The sequence below is a fragment of the Pleuronectes platessa genome, chromosome 22, assembly GCF_947347685.1.
Source record: "Pleuronectes platessa chromosome 22, fPlePla1.1, whole genome shotgun sequence".
Classification (NCBI taxonomy): domain Eukaryota; kingdom Metazoa; phylum Chordata; class Actinopteri; order Pleuronectiformes; family Pleuronectidae; genus Pleuronectes; species Pleuronectes platessa.
The window spans coordinates 16,900,844-16,920,599 of NC_070647.1; the positions used below are offsets into that span (position 1 = coordinate 16,900,844).

Below are 19,756 nucleotides of genomic sequence, written 5' to 3' on the forward strand. Positions count from 1 at the left end.
CGGTGACTCAGGTTCAGAGTTTGTGGTTGTGCTTCATTAAGTGCATGAGGACTCTGTGAGTGTCATCAGAGCAGAGTGGACTTAATGTGGAGTTAACTCAGTAGGTGTAGCTCTAATTTTCTGCTCTGTGATCATCCACCTCACAGCTTTCCTCCCTTCTTCTCACCTCAGGCTCATTCTGTGGGTTTTCTCAGTTCCTCCTCACAGATTTACTTCCTTCCCCTCAGCTTCTAAACAATCTGCCATTCCAGCTCATTGCTCTCCTCTGATCTCCGTCAGCGTCTTGATCTTCTCCCGTCTCTTCCCCTCCTTCCAGGAATGTCTTTCGGAAGCTGCTGTCCCAGTCGGAGAAGGACAAGGGGGACGTGCTGTCCCTGGAGGAGATCCTGGCCGAGGGTTCGGATCCCGGGGAGAAGAGGTTGGCTCTGCAGGCCAACAGCGGCGGTGGGACCCTGCGAACAGGAAAGGCCAAACTGAGAGCCCTGAGAGAGGCCATGTACCATAGTGCAGAGCACGGCCATGTGGACATCACCATAGACATCCGCAGCTTAGGTCAGATTTACTAATGCATGCTTCACTGGCACACATGCTCTCTGCTGCCTCCAGCTGTCCTGGAGATGATGCTCATGCTGTGCCTGTCCTGTCCTGTCCTGTCCTTCGCTCACCTGTAGCACCACTCATCCATATGAAACAGGACTTTTTATATGTGAGGCGATAATAGCTCGAGCCGATGGTGTGAGCTTGATGTTGAAACGTGTCCTGAAGCTCATCTTGTAGATGTCTCACCCTCCCCCCCCCCCCGACATCTCCCAGCTCATTGTGCACCAGACCTTCGGTGGCGGTTGATCTGGACAATCTCAAAACATGGTCACTTTGTTCTTGAGTGCAGATAAAGACGCACAAATGCAAACGCTGCCGTCCTGCACCAGTGACGTCATTTGGAGTCTGTGAAGTAAAAAAACAAGCTAAATGAAGAGTCTTCTTCTTCTTCTTCTCACCACAAAGATCCAGAGCAGTTACTTCACTTGTGGTTGAGACTGTTTTTATCAACCGCCGCCTCCAAGGTCGAGAGTCGCTCTGTTAATCTCCACTGTCGGATTTTAAAATGTCGGAGAAGTAGAAACAGATGAGCATCGAACTGGTGACGTCTTTAATTTGCTTATTTCGATCATAACAATCCTCACACGGGCCCATGTTTGCTTGATGAGTGATTTCTTTCGATGGAGTTTCCACTCGGTTAATGATCCCGTGTTTTCCGAGGTGCTGCTCTTTCACTGTCATGTCATGATTTACGATTCCTTCCTGCTCTCATCACAATCGATGCTGAACATTGAAGTCATTTTCTTTTCAGAGGACATCTTTTAATCAAAGTGCTGTTTTTTTATTTCTCCACTAATCTAAAACACGCCCCCGGAGGGAACGGCCCTTCAACTCGCACTAACACCATGAAGTGATGGAAACATGGTCGACTCTCCCCCCCCTCCACACCCCCGTCCCCATCCCTGAAACTCCTCAGCCTCTCGTTGCTCTTCTCAAAGTGTCATACTTACCGTGTGTGTGTGTGTGTGTGTGTTCGTGTTCCCAGGCGTTCCCTGGACGCTGCACACCTGGCTCGAGTCCCTGCGCACCTGCTTCGTCCAGCACCGCCGGCCGCTGATCCAGGGCCTGCTCAAGGACTTCAGCTGCATCCAGGAGGACGAGTACACGGAGGAGCTGATCACACACGGCCTGCCGCTCATGTTCCAGATCCTCCGCACCAGCAAGGTCATGTCTACAAAACGCTCGTTAGAGAAACAGCAGACAAAGTGTGGCTTGTTTTTTTTTGTTGGGGGGGGGGGGGGGGATGCAAAGTGTCCTGTGACATTAACTCTCATAGCTGAATCTGTTCAGCTGCAAAAACCACATTATCATACATTTGCATCTTGTCCCAAATAACAACCGAGGCTGGAAAAAGAACAATCTGAAGTTTGTGTTGTGTGTTGTGTGTTGTGTGTGTTTGCAGAACGAGGTGATAAGCCAGCAGCTGTCGGTTATTTTCACCCAGTGCTACGGGCCCTTCCCCATCCCCAAGCTCACGGAGATCAAGAGGAAACAGACCTCGCGCTTAGGTGAGAGAGCGAGGAGTAAAAATAGTGTCTCTGTGCGTTTCTGTGATTTCTGCATCAAGTGCAGCTGAGTGACAGCAGCGTGAGGAGGAAGACGCCAGGGGCAGACGCTTTATTTTGAAGGGGAGTGGATTCGTCTCTAACTTTAGGTCAGAGATCACATGTCAATCAAACTGTGCTTAATACCAGGAAACTTGTTTTTCACTGAAACTTTCAGTAGGAGTTCGTTTTTCTATAAACTGTCTATAGGTTGAGGCACTTTTGTAATAAATCATCTGGTGGTGCCAAGAAGTGATCTTCCACCAGAAAGGGAAAAGTCACAAAGTCATTTTCAGAGATATTATTTTATCTATTTATTCTACGTGTTTTTTTTTTTAGAGGAAATATTTATTAAACAGATCTCATATTGCAGAAACAACTCATCACTTCCTTTGTTTGGATTCACAAAAGATCCCAGATTTCAAACGTGGCAGATTATCTCTCTGCTCCACAGATGTTTTTCATTCTCCTGCATCTGTTTGTCTGTCTGTTAGTTATCAGCATTCTGCGACAAAAATAACTGACCTCAACATGTAGTGTGGTGATACTGGGACCAGTCAACCTTAAGGGAAGATACTCGCTCTGCAGATAATCTATATTTCATTATGCAGAGCCCATATAAAAGCACATTAATATTAATGCTTAACATTCACATCAGTTCTCTTCCATGTATCAAAAGTTACCACATCAATAATTAAAAGCCCATTGAGTTTTAATAAGGTTTTAATAAGGAGCATTTTAATTTTGCAATTCATATGATTGTTTTCCACATAAAGTAAAAACCATTAAACAAATTAACACAGAATTGATGATCCTTGTATCACGTGTCCCTAATGAGACGATCACAAACAGGCTTTATATTTTTCCATTTTTCTCTTTAACCCAGTGACAGTGCTGCAGCGCCACCTAGTGTCCAGTTATTGAAATGAATACAATAAAATGACAAATGGTTTGTTGTGGTTTTGTTATTGTTTGAGGACAAAATGTCGACGTCTCGTTAATTCATCAGAAGAAACATGTTCAAGCAGAAGATTAGAGTTGAGCACATGAAATGAGAATTGTGTTTTTGATGGAGCTGAAAGATCTGTGATGAGTCGTCCTCTGAGTAATGAACGACCATGATGGTTTGATATTCTTTGATAGTCTGATTGCTATTCAGAGGACTTATGATGAATAATGATGAGTCATCAGGATGTTTATGTTTAATTTTATTGTCATCGTATTAATTTGTATGTTTTTTCAGACCCTCTCTTCCTGAACAACAAGGACATCTCTGACGTCACGTTCCTGGTGGAGGGGAAACCGTTTTATGCACATAAAGTTTTGCTGTTTACAGCTTCAGCCAGGTAAAAGAAATAATAATAATAATAATAATACAATTTCACTGTCTTCTTTCTAGTTTTCTTTTTGATTAAACACGTGATATTGAAATACACAAACTGCTGTGACGTGTCCACGACTTCCTCCGTCTCCTCCAGGTTCAAGTTGCTGCTTCAGAACCGACCAGCAGCAGAAAACACCTGCATTGAGATCAGTCACGTCAAGTACAACATATTTCACGTAAGAAGTTCATCATCTTTATGTTAAAACCAAAACCAGCCTGATAATGATATTGATAGATATTTAAAGCCAATACCGAATATCTATTGATAAATAATATATTGATTCTTTTAGTCTCAAATCAGTGGATGTGTAGAAATGGACTAGAAGTGATATAAACGGCATAAACAGAATATAAAATGAAAATGGTTTAATGTAAAATCCTCATTAGAAACTGACTGTGGCCGATGTGTTGTGTTCCAGCTGGTGATGCAGTATCTGTACTGCGGAGGCACCGAGTCTCTGCACATACGCAACACTGAGGTCATGGAGGTAAGTCCTCGCTGAGCCCCGGAGCCGGAGATAAAACGTTTTCTACTCCGCGGCCCTGAGCCTCATTCTGTGATCTGTTCCCTCGCAGCTCCTGTCTGCAGCCAAGTTTTTCCAACTCGAGGGCCTTCAGAGACACTGTGAGATCATCTGCTCCAAGAACATCACCACCGAGACCTGCGTGGACCTCTACAAGCACGCCAAGGTGGGGGGGGGGGGGTCCTCCTCTTTAAAGTGTCTTTAATCAACTCTTAAAACAGTGATTCTAACTCTCCTCCTCGTTTCCGTCCCAGTTCCTCGGCGCCTCTGAGCTGACGGCGTTCATCGAGGGCTATTTCCTGAAGAACATGGTGCTGCTGATCGAGCTGGACGCCTTCAAGCAGCTCCTGTACGAGCCTCCTCCGCCCGAGAGCCCCGTGTCCAGCCCGGGCATCTGCTCCGACATCCTCCTGGACCTGGAGAAGACTCTGGCCACGCGCATCCACTCCATCCACCTCTCCACCTCCAAGGGCTCCGTGGTGTGACACCGTCCTCTCCGGGGGGGGGGCCTTTCCCATCCGGACGCAGCATCCATGTAACGCCACCGTTTACACACTGTCACCCCGTCCACCTGCCCCGGCCCCGCTGATGAAGAGGAGGATGAGGAGGAGGAAGAGGAGGAGGAGTTTTTCTATGTCAGGGATTCCCTTTAATTCTGCCTGTTGCAGCTAACTGAAGTTAAACAAGACAAAAATCAGAGGGAGAACTTTCTCACTCGTCCTCCCACTGCTCCCACTGAAAATAATAACGACAAATAAAGAAAAACACACAACCCAACAGTATAACTTAGACCAAACCACGATTATACAACTTTCTATCGTATTTCACGTAGAAAAACATGCATGAAATACAAAGACTATTTACCCTTTTGTTTTGTTTTATGCTTAAAGAAAAAGGTAGAGTAGAATCTAAACTCAACACAAGCAGCTTTCTCTCGTCATCTCTATCAGGAGACTTTGGTTTACAGATGTCATCTCTTCATGGAAGTGGATGCCGTCACCATTTTGGAGCATAATCCGGAGTATACACCCGATTTTAAAAAAAGTGATTAGTAGCAAAAGCCAGCAGATACAGATTCCTAGGTGGACGTGTCCTTTCTGTCTCCTCTGTGTGGGCGTCTCACTGTGTTATATCGACCGTGTGCAGAGGCCAAACCAATCACACCAACTTCCACCGTCCCATGGCCGACACACCGCTGAAGAATCTATGCTTGAAACACGGACGTCCACCTGGGAGAGGAACTTGTGATAGACCACCGTGAACACACTGTCATCTTGGGTTCTTTTTTTTTTTTGCATGACACCTCCTCGAACTGAGCTGAACCCCATGTTGCTTTTTAGGAAGAGCTTACTTCACGAACAAGGGGGGGGGGGGGGGGCTGCCTGTTGAACTTTCCATCCACAGCAGGACAGACGGGACAGACGAGGGACTTTGTGTAAATACGTCCTGAACGTCATCGTGCTGGTTCTTTTTTGTTATTTTTCCTTTTTTTTGTAAACTGATGTACAGTATCCTCCAACACCCGCTGACCACCGGTCTCATTGAACTGAATGTTGCTCCCTGGACAGTTCGTTCCTGCTGTGTGTGTGTGTCTGTGTGCGTGCGTGTGTGTGTCTGTTTATGCAAAGTTGCATGTTTAATCTGTTTCAGTACGACTCCTGCGTTGCGCTGTAGCTGTGCTCTGTGTGTAGACGGGTCGGAGCTGAGGTCCAGTCACAGGACGTTCCCTTTATCTCATGTTCAGATGTTTGATGATGACACATTCCAGTCGATCAGGGTCGATCACACGATGCATTCTTTTGTTTGTTTTGTTCCACTTTTCATCCTCATCTTCTCAGTAACATCAGCACTGGATTCATTAGTAGACGATGTTTTATGACAGATGTATTTCTATCCACTTGGTTTTCTGGTCACGCCAGAAACTTTGCAAAAAAAACAGTTGGAAAATAAGAAGTGAAAACAAGTTCATGGTGAAGAGCAGGTGATTTAAACGTCCTCTGAAACGGCAGCAGATGAAAACATCACATCAGAGCTGGTGGAAGAAAATTGTGTTGATCCGCATTTTCTTTTGCTTGATTTCTGAAAATGTATTTAAGATTTGTTCTAAATTCAGATGTTCAGTTTCAAAGCACGAACTGCTGCTTAAGAAAACATCTGTTTCTGATGAAATATGGAAAGTTTGTTTATGTTATCAACAAAAACTTGATAAGACTGAGGAGGAAGAAACACCCAACTACTGATGTTAGAGCTCTGTCTTGTGTTGTATCTATCGAAGGTGGAAGCTGAAGATTAACACAATATGAAGCTTTACATAATTAGCATTTTGCTTCTGAATCAAATCCACATGAATTCGTTGACTGTGGCAAAAACCATTCTGACTGGTTTCTTTCTCCATGGAACAGCAGCCGGGGGTTGAATCATCCAAAAGACAAAAGATTCTTCAGTGAGGAAACTGAAATAAAGAAACAGGCGGTCACACAGTCACTTACACTAACAGGATTTTTAGTGTTTCTGGAAGAGTCACATGTTTGTGTGTTCAGCTGAATTGAGAATATGAGTGTGAAGACAGAAAGGAAGAGGAATATTTCATTCTCAAGCTAAAGAAAGAGAAACTAGATCTCAGACAGCTGAACCAGTTACTGCATCAATAACTGAAACTAAAGGAAGTGGCAGATTGGTATATGTCAGTTATTGATCTGGTGATTGTTCCATGTGTTGTGAGATCTTTTCCTCTTTTTGTGGCTTCAGGTCAAAGTTGTTGTTTAGTATTAATTTGATTCCATGAAGAAAAGTTGTGTGGTTTCCATCAGCTCTCGATGCAAAGTGTCCTCGTACCTTGTGGTGGAAGTTTCTGCATGAATCTGATTTCACCTTCAGATAAATCACACAACTTATGGCTTCAAATATTGTAGCACACTCCAAGAAAAACATCTACTCAAATATTTGTTTGGGACCGAAAACCATGAGAAACCCTGAGGCACATACAAGTTGGTTTAACTTCTGTAAATAGTTACAGAAAAATTAAATATATATATATTATCCTACAACTTTATTTTCTTACCTACATACATAGCACTATATATTTTATTTTACATTCCACAGCTATTTTGTTTTACAAAAGAGATATAAGAAAAAACAGATGATATAAAAAGATGCTTTAAAGTTTTGAATTTAAGCAATATTTCCATCGGATTGTATTATTTTGACGAATATGTCACATGGATATGGAGCTACAGTATAAATGTGAATCAAAAGACACACAACAGAAAAATGAGTGACTGAGAACAACTGAATATACTGTGTTTTGTTTATATTCTGTGAAATTAAATTGTCTATTTGGTTTTAAATGTATTTCAGCCATTTTAAGAGATTATAACTTTTTCCCTGAGAGCGTTAAGGAAGCAGATAAGTTATTAACTGGACATAAATCACCCTCGCACCATACTTGACTTTTTGTTCACTCATCCCACACACGCCCATGTCATTTAAAAAACGAATGATTTAAATGTGCAAATGTGACTTAAAGATGCAAAACCAGGGTAACAAGGTTCATAATGATGTCAAGCACTGTGTGTGCCAGTGTCACTTTGTAGCCTCACAATCGAACGTGAGCTTCAGTTCGAGTCGTGTTGTGACGACAGCTGGATCCGGCTTCAACGTTTAAAAACAAGATGTTTCTATGAGTCTCAATGTTTGCGTCCTTAGCAGAAGACTAACTTTAGCTTGCCCCTGCTCTGGAGCTTCTGATCCAGCCCCCGGGGGTCACGGCTGTAACCGTCGGTTCGCATGGCTCTTCATGTTCGGTGTCGTCCAGAATGTGCTCTGTTCACCAGCTTTGTCCAATCGAGACTCTCTCCTCCGGTCGTCGGAGAGTTTTTCCTTGCCTGCGTGTTTGCTCCTGGTGATAAAAGACATTTGTCCAATAGAAGCAGTGGAAACATGCATGGGACGTTCACTAGGTTTCTAATCCACAAGGAGGTGTGTGTGGGGAGGTGGGGGGGACTTTTGCTAATTTTCCTTTTATTATTTTTTTTCCCCCTTTGATGAGAACATGTATATTGTACAAAGTATGTATATGGAATATAAATTATACATGGTGTGAGGAGCAGGGATGTGGCGGAGTATAACAACAAACAGGAATGTTACACTCGTGCTACGGATTCTGTCGTTCCATGACATGCTTTTGTGGACAGCTAATAAACGACCACAGTTCAAAAGGATTTGTGTAGGATTTCTCCTTGTGTGTGTGTGTGTGTGTGTGTGTGTTGAATGTTCATAATGTTCCAATTATTGCTGTTAGACTTTATACAGATACAGGTTCCTGGTGCCCAGAGGATGAAGCCTGTTGACGTTTTGGATCAGCTGGTAAGAATAAGTTTTTCAATTCACTTCATTTAAGGTGAAGACAACAGAGTAAAAAAAATCAATTAGTCAATCAGCAGAGTTTATAAATCTGCAACAATAGTGATTATTTATAAAGTGTTAAAAGTATATTTAAGTAGAAATGACAGAATATTAAACATCACATGTAAGAATTAACTGTTTTTTTATGGAAAAATGATCTTCTCTATTATCTGCTATCTATTCTTATCTTGTTTTATCTATTTTGTTTGTTATCTTAAAATATTGACATGAATACAATTTTGAGTCACTACCACAAACGGCCGCTGGGGGGCAGTAGACACCAAAACGACTCGATGTGAGTCTGACACATCTCAGAAGAAGAAGAAGCATCTTCCCGTAACAGGAAGTCGTGAAGTTGTTAAAATTCCTCAACGAATCGCTTTTCCGGAGTAAAATGGAGGAAAGCTCGTGGGTTATCTGGTCGTGTGCGTAGATTCGAACCCGCGACCCACCGCAGCGTCCTCATCGCACTGTTGAACCGCGACTACCGCTACGCCTGCGCAGTGCGCGCAGAAGAACACCGAGCCGCCCTTCCTCCTCCTCCCCGCCAACAAGCACCGCAGGGTCGAACGGACATCGACTCACAACAACCCCGAGTTTCTCCCCCGCGCTGCACGGCCTCTTCCCGGGGTCGCGATGGAGAGCCCCCGCTGCTGCGAACACGGTGAGACGGAGATAATCCGGATTAACGATCCCCGCGACGAGTTACGGGCTTTTCTGTGGGATTGTGTGCGCACGATTTGGAACATGGCGTACCCCGCTCTGACATGGCGGTGTCTTTGTGCTGCGGTGCAAAAAGCTAAGCTAGTTAGCAAAACATTGGGGTTGTGTTAATATGATCAGATCCCGGAGGGGTTCGGTTGAGCTGCAGGCTGTTGCGATCGAATCCCGGGAGGTGTTATTAGCAGCGGGGATTAGCATGGTAGCGGCTAACAGGTGATGCGTTTGCGGGCTTCAAGGAGCTACAGGCTAAAAACAAATCACAAACCGGCTCGTGCCTGGAAGTCGGACCGGCGTTAAAATACACACACAGCAGCGCGTCACCTTGAATAAAAGGCCCAAAATAAACAACTCAATCTTTAAAGAAGTGCATCGTCTTTGTATTTTACTGACAACCTGTGACCGCTGCTGCAGATGTGTGTCTCCACTTTGTTTAGTACTTGTAATTACAACACAGCCGCGAGTCCCTGAAGGCATCGGGCTGTGGTGAAGTTGGTTCTGCACAAAACAAAAAAGCTTTTTTTTTGCAAATGCATCATTTAATTCAATGTGTTCATGTCGCTGTAGGTTCACATGAGCTGGTGCATGGTCCAGAATACACGTGGGTTCAATTAAAGGTCCAGTGTGTAAGAATTAGGTGAAAGGTTCTATTGGCAATAAGGGCCGCCATGTTTTTTATAGTAGCTCAAACTGGGCAGACACCTTTTGAGATTTTATGACAACTGAAGCTGCTACAGATTCTCTGTCATGTTTAGAAGGGGGTGGGGGGGGGGGGGTATTAGGCTGTAACATGCAACGTCTCCACTAGATGTCACTGAGCTTACACACTGAACCTTTAAAGTTCATATCGAAGTCTGTGCTAATAATCGTGCTGTGATGTGTTTTTTTTCCAGACCAACCGCTCCTGCTGCCGTCTCTGCGGCTCTTCATCCCGTCGCTGCGCCTGGTGTCTGCCGCCATGTGGCAGGTGGTCCAGAGGGGGAACGTGCACGACTATGGGATGGTGGAGGAGTTCATCAGCACCGTCACGGAGATCGTCCCCGATCTGCTGAACGCGGATCAGAAGGCTCAGCTCCTCTTGGGACTCAGAGCGCGGGTAAGACTGTGAAAACACATCGTGATAAATTCAAACATTCCCTGAGTTCTTTTTGACATGGAGGTGAAATCTTATGTTGCAGGTGGTTCTTGAATTGTGTCGAACTGAGGAGATCATCGACAGAGAAACCATCGAGCTGCACCTGGACCGGATCAAGACCCTCGTGTCCACGTGGGCGGCGCAGGTTCGGTTCTGAACACGCGACATACAGATCTGCAGAGTGGTTGTGTTGTAAATCAAATGTTTAAAATAGTTTGTATTGGTTGTTGTTGCAGCCATGTTTTGCAGCGGTGGAGTTTCCAGAATCAAACTTTGTGGATCAAGTTGAAGTTTTGTTGAAAGACCCTGAAGAGAGGGAGAAGTTTTTCCAGGTTTGTTAATTTCTGTATTTGTACAGAAGAATCCCGTAACTGTATATTATATATATACGTATGTTCTGAAACTTTCAACTTGGTTTTCTCTCCAGGATGTTTTCCCCACAGACTTCGGGCCTGAGTATGACAGCGCTCTGCAGGTGCTGATGCTGGATTTCCTGTCCAGGCTGGAGAAGCTTCTTCCGGTACCAGACATCCAGCAGGTACTGCACAGTAACCAGGGAAAACACACATTAGAGGTATAAAGGGTAAACTGATTGTAGGCAGGCAGAGTTTACATCCAGGTAGTTATAACCCTGACTGAACCCTTAGATAGACGAAGCACAGCTTGTCCTCTACACGTGTGACCTTCTCTGTCTCCTCTGCAGACTGCGTCCATGCTCTGTGCCGTCCCGTCTGCCCTGGAGGAGTGTGTCCACTCAGTCCCTGACCTGCAGCACCTGAAGACTGTCCTCCTCTACCACACAACACTGGGACATTTTGATTTCTCTGGTGAGTCTCATCTTGGTATCATGTCCGGAACATTCAAAACAAATTCACTACAGTTTGAAAGAAGTCTTTTCACATCAGTCCTCTGGGAATTCAAACAGGTTAGATGCTCAAATTGCTAAATACATTTCCATCGTGTCTAAAAATGACTAAAGACCTGTTTACTAATGTGCATGTAAAAATAAAAGATGTGAATTAGCCACAAAGCTAATGTGATTCCTCTTCTCCCCCACAGAAGAATCTCAGACCATTCCATCTTCCTTTGGGAACTGCATCCTGTCCTCGTTGTCCCTGCCGCAGCTGGAGAAGGTGATCATCGACGCCGACCAAATCCAGCTGCAGCCCTCGTCGGAGCAGATGCAGGGTTGTGTGACCGTCCAGGTGGAGGGTGAGACCGTGACTCTGTTGGACTACATTCACATTGAGCAGCCGTCGGGTTTGGTGGAGACTGACGATCTGGAGGAAACCGACTTGAACGAGGAGGAACTGATGTCTGGAGACGCGATGGAGGACGAGGACGACGTCGGGGACACTTTGAAACCAGCAGCTTTTCAACCTCTGAAACAAAGCAAGCGGCTGCAGTTGAAGAGAAAAGCTTTAAAAGACAAAGACTCCGCGGCGGCTAAGAGGCAAAGAAAGAAATACTCCAGCGATAAGACGTGTCCCGTGTGCAATAAGATTTTCCTCCGAGCCGCGGCCATGAGGCGACACCAGGAAATCCACTCCACCAACCGGGACCTCAGGTACAAGTGCGCCAACTGTGACAAGCGCTTCAGGGACCATTACGACATGAACCGACACAACATGCGCGTCCACGAGAAGGAGGACATGGGCGTGAATCCCCCAGAGGACGACCCGGGGGAACCGTGCACCTCCGAGATGTCGGAGAATAAAAACTGCTCGCTGTGTGGGAAGTACTTCGCCCGCCAGGTGGACATGGAGCGACACATGAACTCCCACTCGGAGGACCGGCCGTATAAGTGTTGTTACTGCGAGAAGAAATTCAAGAATCCTTACGTGTTGAAGAGACACCAGAAGGAGATCTGTAAGAGCCGGGAGCTGAAGAAGACAAAGAGGAAAGAGGCGCAGCAGCCGAACCCGCCGCCGCTGCCTCCGCCTCCGGACGGGTCCACGGAGAGTAAGATCTGTCCCATCTGCAGCCGGGTCCTACCGTGCAGCGCAGACATCGCAAAGCACCTGCGCTCTCACTCGGAGGAGCGTCCTTTCATCTGCATCACCTGCGAGAAGGGCTTCAAGTACAAGGACACGCTGAAGAAGCATCAGATCATTCACGGTCACGACGGGATCCGGGAGGAGCAGAGCAAGTCGGTGGAGCAGATTTTGGCCGAAGCAGAAACTCAGGCGTGTGAGGAGAATTGCGGCCTCGACAGAAAAGAAAGTCTTCTCGATTTATCAGCAGATGTTTCTGAGGAGTCTCCTTCAGCACCGAAGGAGAAAGTCACCAAAAAGGCCCTGAAGGTGTGTCCGGTGTGCTCCAGGGCGTTCGACAGTGTGAAAACCCTGAACAGACACATTCAGTGTCACACTGACGACCGGCCGTACCACTGCGTTCACTGCAAGAAGCGCTTCAAACACATGCACGGGCTGAAGAGACACCAGATCTACGCCATCTGCCACAAGAAGATCAACAGGTTCCTGTGGAAGAAGGAGCCGAGGGCGGGGTCCAGCCAGAGCGACGCCGCCGGCACCGACCCCCCCCAGGGGCCCCCGCTGAAGATCCCCGTGTGGTGCTCCAACTGCGGCAAACACTTTGAGTTCCTGTCGGCCCTGAAGGAGCACCAGGAGAACGTGTGCAAGGTGGACGTGAGGGACGTCATGAGGTGCAACGAGTGCGGGAAAGACTTCAACAGCATGACGATGCTGAAGGTGCACCAGAGGATCCACGACCCGCTCTACTGCAACGAGTGCGGCAAGATCCTCGCCAACGAGCCGGCGTTCGAGCGCCACAAGCTGATGCACCGGCCGATGCCGTGCACGATGTGCGACAAGACTTTCACTCTGCTGCGGCGCCTGAGGGAGCACTACGAGAAGCTGCACGACTTCACGGGCCCGTACCCCTGTGCTCAATGTGACAAGACCTTCATCCAGCTGCCCTACCTCGCCATCCACCAGAGGATCCACAAGGGAGAGTTCCCTTACATCTGCACCCTGTGCCCGGAGAAGTTCAGGTCCTCTAACTGTCTCACAGTTCACCAGAGGAAACACACCGGGGAGAAGCCCTTCCTGTGTTGGCAGTGTGGAAAGTGTTACCGCTCGGCCTCGGAGCTCACGGTCCACATGGGGACGCACTCGGAGGAGAGGCCCTGGGCCTGCGCGCAGTGCGACCTGGCGTACCGCACCAAGCTGCAGCTGACCAACCACGTGGAGCAGGTGCACATGGGCGTGCGCTATCCCTGCAACAGCTGCGGGAAGCAGTTCATGAAGGAGACGTCGCTGAAGAGGCACGAGCTCATCCACACGGGCGAGAGGCCTCACCAGTGCACCGTTTGCGGGAAGACCTTCCTCACGGCCAACGAGCTGCGGCTGCACAACAGGTATCACACCGGGGAGCGGCCGTACAAGTGCGAGGTGTGCGGCAAAGCCTTCATCCAGTCGGGGTATCTGAAGTCGCACATGCGCATCCACACCGGGGAGAAGCCGTTCAAGTGCGACCTGTGTAACAAAGGCTTCAGGTTGTCGTACCACATGAAGAAACACAGGCGGACTCACACCGGGAAGCCCAAGAGCTACATGTGCGAGGAGTGTGGGGTCGCGTTCCTCCAGAAAAAATCCCTCTGGGACCATTCGGCCACTCACTCTGTGAAAATGGAATCTGCGTTCACAGAGGAAGTGAGAATTGAGTTTCAGTAGAAATCTGATGAGTTTTTTTTATACAGTGTTCAGACAACAAACCAAAAAAAACACTTATTTCTTATAAAACTTATAACAAAGGAGGAATTATTTCTTAATCCCTCCTTTGTTATTTGATTTTGACCAAATTATAAGTTGTCGTTTTTTTCCCCTTGTTAAAAAAACTGTTGATTCACATATTCTGTGAAACATTGATGGACTTTAAATATAATTTCTGCTTATTTTGATTTTGAAATAAATCAAACTTGAATGTGTAATTCTCGCTCCCTTCATTTAAAAAAAATATAAATATCTGTAACGATTGACAAAAGTAACTGAAGTAGTTTTAGAAAGTGTCAGGGTTTGGTTCCTTTCTGTTTGTAGCATTTCAAATTATATATTTTTTGGCAATAAACTTCCCTCTGGGCTTCGGGAATATAAAATACTTATACAACTTTTATCTTATAAAAGTTGTTATTTTTCGTGGCCAAGGTGACATCTTTCTATTTTTCAGGATAAAACTAGAATATGTTTAATTTTGTCAGTAAAAAACAAAACAATTCTGAGGTTTAAACACCAGTTCTTTGGTACATTTATATATATATATATATATTTTATATAAATAAATACAACTAATGTACTGTTGAACCACTGATTCATTCAATAACCAGCTCAGAAATGAATTCAAATAAAATGTGTATTTTATTCCATACAACAGACTTTCAAAGTATTTTGTATCTTTTCTAGTGAACAAACTGAAACTTGTTAAGATTTAGTTCAAGTTGTGCAGAAGAGAAACTGTGTGTTGTGTAGTCAGTTGTGTTGTTTGACCAGAAGGTGGCAGTATAGTAATACTAATGATGATCTAGGGGCTCCTCAGCTGTGAATGTGCCGGTGGCGCCCCCTGCTGGCTCAGCCTGTGCAGGAGGATTCTGACCCTGAGCTTCCAAACACGCAACCTGAGGTTATCCCTCATGTGAGAGCAGCTTTCTTTTATTAAACAACAGTTTCCACACGCTCCGTCGCTGCAGACCCACGTTTCTCCTCTTGCCTCGTGTCACCTGATGCGTCCCCCCCCCCCCCCCCCCCGGGGCCTGAGTGACAGCTGAACCCACAGCAGCTCCCAGCAGCATCCCTGCCTGTTTCCACTGCTCCCACCTCAGAGAAACCAAAAGGCCGCCTGAGTCAGAGTCTCTCCAGAGTGTTGGGAGCAGATCACTTTTTAACCCGAAGCATATTGATTTATATGGGGCTGTAATTGCTTCAGTGTGTCCTGGATGATTCCCCCCGTAATTGAGGCCTGGCAGAGGTCTCTTTCCTAGACATAGCCTCCCCGCTGCCAGGTGGTTGGCAGCGAGCAGCGCCGCACCCACTCCCCGGCCGACCGCTCGGCTGGAGGGAGCCAGGCAGTGGTGGCCCTCCCCCCCGCCCCCATCCCTCCCCACAATTGCACCGGTTGTCGTGGGGCACACATCCCTGGAGGCTCTGAGGCATCCCACCCGGGCCCTCGTCCAGCTCCTGCTCCAGAACCAGAGTCACAACCTGTGCATCCTTTCAGACGCTTCTCTCTCTCTCCCCAGGATTAGTCGTAGTTACTGAAACCAGCTTATGGGTGTAATTACTGTATACATGCTCCTGTTCAAGTATTTGTTGTGTGTTTGATTCCCTGACCCTGGTAGATTCCTGGGGTTTTACTCCAGATGGAATATTTGCAGGATTTAACACGTCTCGAGATCAATGTGGTGTCACAGGTTTAACGGGGGGGATGATATAATGGAGAACACCTGACAATCGGCTTAAATGGCGATTTAAAAGCACAACCAGGAGCTTTTGTGTTATAGTCTGTGCCACATGTTGCTGTGGTTTCCCAGGATTTATATGATCAGTGCCCCAGTGGCTCATGTGAACAAATCACTGCTCATGTTCACAATAAGGTGGTAACTGTAATATAATAATTATTATATTGAATCACTCTGTAAAGCAACAAAATCTTCAGACACACGTTCAGCAAGAAGTGATTCTGGGAATGATCAGAACCCGTCGCTGCTCCGTCTGATACGATAAAATAAGAGGACATATTTTTGTCTTCCTCTGCGTCCTCTGATAATTGAGACGCAGCATTTAGGCTGAATTGTCTCCGGCTCCTGAAGCAAAAGCATAAAGAACACAAGTGTTGTGGATTCGGTTTCACAGACGCATCAGCTGAGCCGACAGGGAACAAAACAACAAGCAGCTCCTTTGAGAAAAGCGTCTCCATTGATTCCATTCCTCTGGGTTTTAACCTTTTAAGCAGAATTTCCTGGAAGCCGATGTGAAAACAGTTTATTGACATTAAAGATGGCGCCTCACCAGTGGCAGCCCAGCACTTCTTTCTCCTTTAATCTTTTTCATTCTTTGATTTTTTTCTTGTGCTCTTTGCTCTTTGAACATCTGTACGTTTTTTTTATTTGGAGATTTCCACCATTTTGGGGCTAATAAGGGATTATTAGCGCTGATCAAACAGTCAAACTGAGATATGATTCGGAAAATAGTCGGTTCTGATCATCACCAGGCTTTTATGGAATTTCCTGACCTTTTTGTCAAAACAGGCTCCATGACTCACCTTTATTTCCTCCATGTGAACAGAGTGTTGCACAGCACAGGGCCTCCATACCAATACCAGTTTATCACCTTCTATAAAGGGAAAGTAATGCATTTAAATATATATATATAAATATATATATACATCCCTACAGCCACTCTCTATAGATACTCCACTTTGGTTGTTTTTGTTTTAGTCAATGGACGAAGGAGGGAATCTAACCACCGAGCTGGAAAAACCCTCCCGACTAATCAGGAGAGTAGAGAAGGATTGCTCTGCTAATCAAGTGTGTGTTTCCTCAAGTGAACCTGTGTGTGTGCCCAGACACATTCACACACACACACACACACACACACACAGCCCCCCCCCCCCCATCCTCCCTGTGTTCACGCAGTTTTTTCTTGTTCTCGAGCTTTATCTTGTTTTCGGTCCACCCCCGCTCTCCCTCCGTCCTCTCACTTGTGTTCATTTGCATTCTGCGCTGCCGTCTGTATCTGTGGATCCGTCTGACTCGGACATTTGTTTGGCAGGAGACTCCAGAGGGGATGCTGCTAACGCTGCAAGAAATGTCCGTCTTCCTGAGAGACGTTTTTTTCACTCTGCTCTTCGTTAACACATTGTTCTAAATGTGTGTGTTTGTTTTAAGAGCTTTCTCCTGCACCTCTAACTTTGCAGATCAGTTATTCTTCATCACTTTAATTCAAGGAAAGATTCTTTAAGAAGTGAGGATGCACTGGAAATAGTTGCATTGTCAGTTTGTGACCGATCCTGGTGAAGAACACGAGTGAACTGTCCAGAGTCTCTTCCTCCACACGACTTGCAGACATGGACATTTTTTGCAGCGAACACTTTCTCCTTCCTGCACCAGAAGGGAGTGAAAACAAGCCGTTCCCTGGTCAATGAGTTCACTGTGGCGGACGTCTCCCTGAGACAAGGCTGTGAGAGGAGGGGGGGGTGTTGAGTTGAGGGAGGGGAGATGGTGATGGTGGTGGTGTGAAGGGGGGGGGCTCAAAAAGTCTTGCAACCGAAGAGAAAAGAGACACGGGGCGAGGGAGGGAGGGAGGGAGGGAGGGAAACCTGGCACCAAGACAGTTCAGAGCATTGGGCATAAGAGACGGTGAACAAGGGAAGGTCAGCACCCCCCCCCCCCCCCTCCACACACACACACCACCACCACCTCCACCCCTTTCTTCTCCTGCATCAGCAGATGTACTGCACTAGCCCATCATCAATACCAGTACAGTCAGGCCCCAGCTCCAGTGACAGGGGGGGGAAATCTGCCGTGAAGAAGCTCTTTTGTGTCGGTCGAGAGATGAGACACTAATTTCACTCCTCTAAGACAGAGAGGCTTACGGGCGTCAGTGACCAGCCAGCGTCCCTGATCTGCGAATCCATAACAGGGTCATCCTCCCCGGCCTGAAAGCAGCTTTGTTCCTCTAATCAGAGGAGCATCATCGCCGTCATATTCCACGTTGCATCAGCGGCTCCGGACGGTGACGCAATCCAATCAGAGGGATTCACAAGGAGACGCTGTCGGGTGCACGTCACGTCTCCCGGCGGCGGCGGCGGCTGCAGCCCTGAGAATAAGTCAGGTCACAGATTGAGGTCACGGAGCCGCGTGGCAGCGGACGTGGAGTCAGGAGGTGAAGGGAAATCCACAGAGAGCACGGCCGATCCGGGGATTCTTTTCTAAAGAGACTTTAGAAAATGTTCAATTCCACGTCCCGCTGTGCGAGTCAATCATCTGCTCACATTGAGAGAAAGAGGCATTTTGATTTTGGCTGATTTGCAGAAAGAAATCGAACCTTGAGGCAACGATAGAGTAGATTGATCAGAACCTGCAGACACACACACATACTGAAAAATCCGATTTATCTCCATTTTCTTTCTCGTTGTGCGTTTGCTTCTGACTTTTCTTACTGTCGAGTTTTGCCATTTCTAGCAGATTGTTAGTAAGGGACTAGTTTGATAATGATAATTCAAAACAAAGACAACTGACAGGACAGGAGCACTTCAGGGGCCAATCAGATTTCAGCTGGGGCCCCCCTTGTGCCCACCCTTGGGTCCACCCCTGGAAAGCCATGAAAACAAACCTTATTACCCAAAGTAGAGAGCAGAGATTTGAACCCTGCTTGTGTAAATCTCATTAGTTTGTTCCCTTTTCTTTTCTTTTATCAGCTTGTGATGTTCTGGGTTTATCCTGATGCTGCTGCTGGGAACCACACGCCCCAGTTAGACATGCGTGTGGCCTCTGCACCATGAGCGTGACTCAGTGGCGTCCGTGTCACATGGGGACATATTTGATCGTGCTTCTGTTTTGACCCACTTTACCCCTCGACAACCCTACAACTGTTGCGTGACTTTAGCCACGGTCCCCTTTGGATGCACTTACACACTCACTGGCCCGAGCATGCTGGGAAAGCGCGCTGGTGTCCCGTTTTATGATTGGGTCACAGCTCTGATCTCATGTTTAGAGATTGGATCAGTGTAGATATCCCACATGCCGGCTGAAAACTCTCTCTAAGCCGCCGCCTCGTGTGAAGCTTCACTCTGCCACTGCAGCTTTTTTTCCCTGTAACATCACTTTCTTTATACTGGGTGGGAGCTTGGTCCCAGTTTGGGCCATGTAGCGCTTGTCTGGTTTTTCTGCTGTTGTTATAAATGTGGTATTACAGCTATAACTCGGCTTGTTCCCAAATATGATGCAGGAATTTTCTTCTGCATGTCTAATATCACTCAAATAACACTTTAATATGGCGAGGGTCCCTTAAGAAGGAGGAATACTTTGAGAGTTAGTGAAACGATGCATATGCATGTGTTTCTAAAAGCTCCTGCAAAGAATAAGTGTGACTTTTTGAGAGTGTGACTTGCAAAGATGGACATTATGAGTTCATATTCTGGTTCCAAATTCTCTTTGAGCCATCGCCTCGTGTGAAGCTTCACTCTGTAATTGCTGCTTTCACCATCATTGTCTTTATTTTGAAGGGGGGGGGGGGGGGGGCGGTGGTTCCCAGTGGGTGCCATCTAGTGTTTGTTCGTGCACCAGAAAGAATCCAGCTCTGCAGCTCTGTCTCCAGAGTGGTGGTGGTGGTGGTGGCTGAATATGAAATATGCAACTTTTCTTTAAAAAAAACAAAAAACGAGGAAAAAAATGAAGTAATGTCCTCTTCACCGTAAATCCCCATGTGTT

General features: G+C 46.4%; 2 protein-coding genes across 2 annotated transcripts in view; both read left to right on the forward strand.

Moving 5' to 3' along the window:
• Positions 1 to 8,272, forward strand: part of LOC128428598 (ankyrin repeat and BTB/POZ domain-containing protein 3-A) — a 103,238-nt gene extending 94,966 nt beyond the window's left edge. The window contains exons 10-17 of the mRNA XM_053414810.1: positions 317 to 552; positions 1,586 to 1,764; positions 2,003 to 2,108; positions 3,388 to 3,490; positions 3,623 to 3,704; positions 3,948 to 4,016; positions 4,105 to 4,218; positions 4,307 to 8,272. Of these exons, the coding sequence (XP_053270785.1) occupies positions 317 to 552; positions 1,586 to 1,764; positions 2,003 to 2,108; positions 3,388 to 3,490; positions 3,623 to 3,704; positions 3,948 to 4,016; positions 4,105 to 4,218; positions 4,307 to 4,537 (1,120 nt within the window). The 3' untranslated portion in view covers positions 4,538 to 8,272. The remainder of the gene's footprint in view (positions 1 to 316; positions 553 to 1,585; positions 1,765 to 2,002; positions 2,109 to 3,387; positions 3,491 to 3,622; positions 3,705 to 3,947; positions 4,017 to 4,104; positions 4,219 to 4,306) is intronic.
• A 520-nt stretch (positions 8,273 to 8,792) lies between these two features.
• Positions 8,793 to 14,006, forward strand: LOC128429206 (zinc finger protein 14). The gene is made up of 7 exons (XM_053415482.1): positions 8,793 to 9,120; positions 10,070 to 10,272; positions 10,355 to 10,456; positions 10,548 to 10,643; positions 10,739 to 10,849; positions 11,015 to 11,138; positions 11,371 to 14,006. The coding sequence occupies exons 1-7, from the start codon at positions 9,093 to 9,095 to the stop codon at positions 14,004 to 14,006; spliced, it is 3,300 nt and encodes a 1,099-aa protein (XP_053271457.1). The 5' UTR covers positions 8,793 to 9,092.
• Positions 14,007 to 19,756: the final 5,750 nt, after the last annotated feature.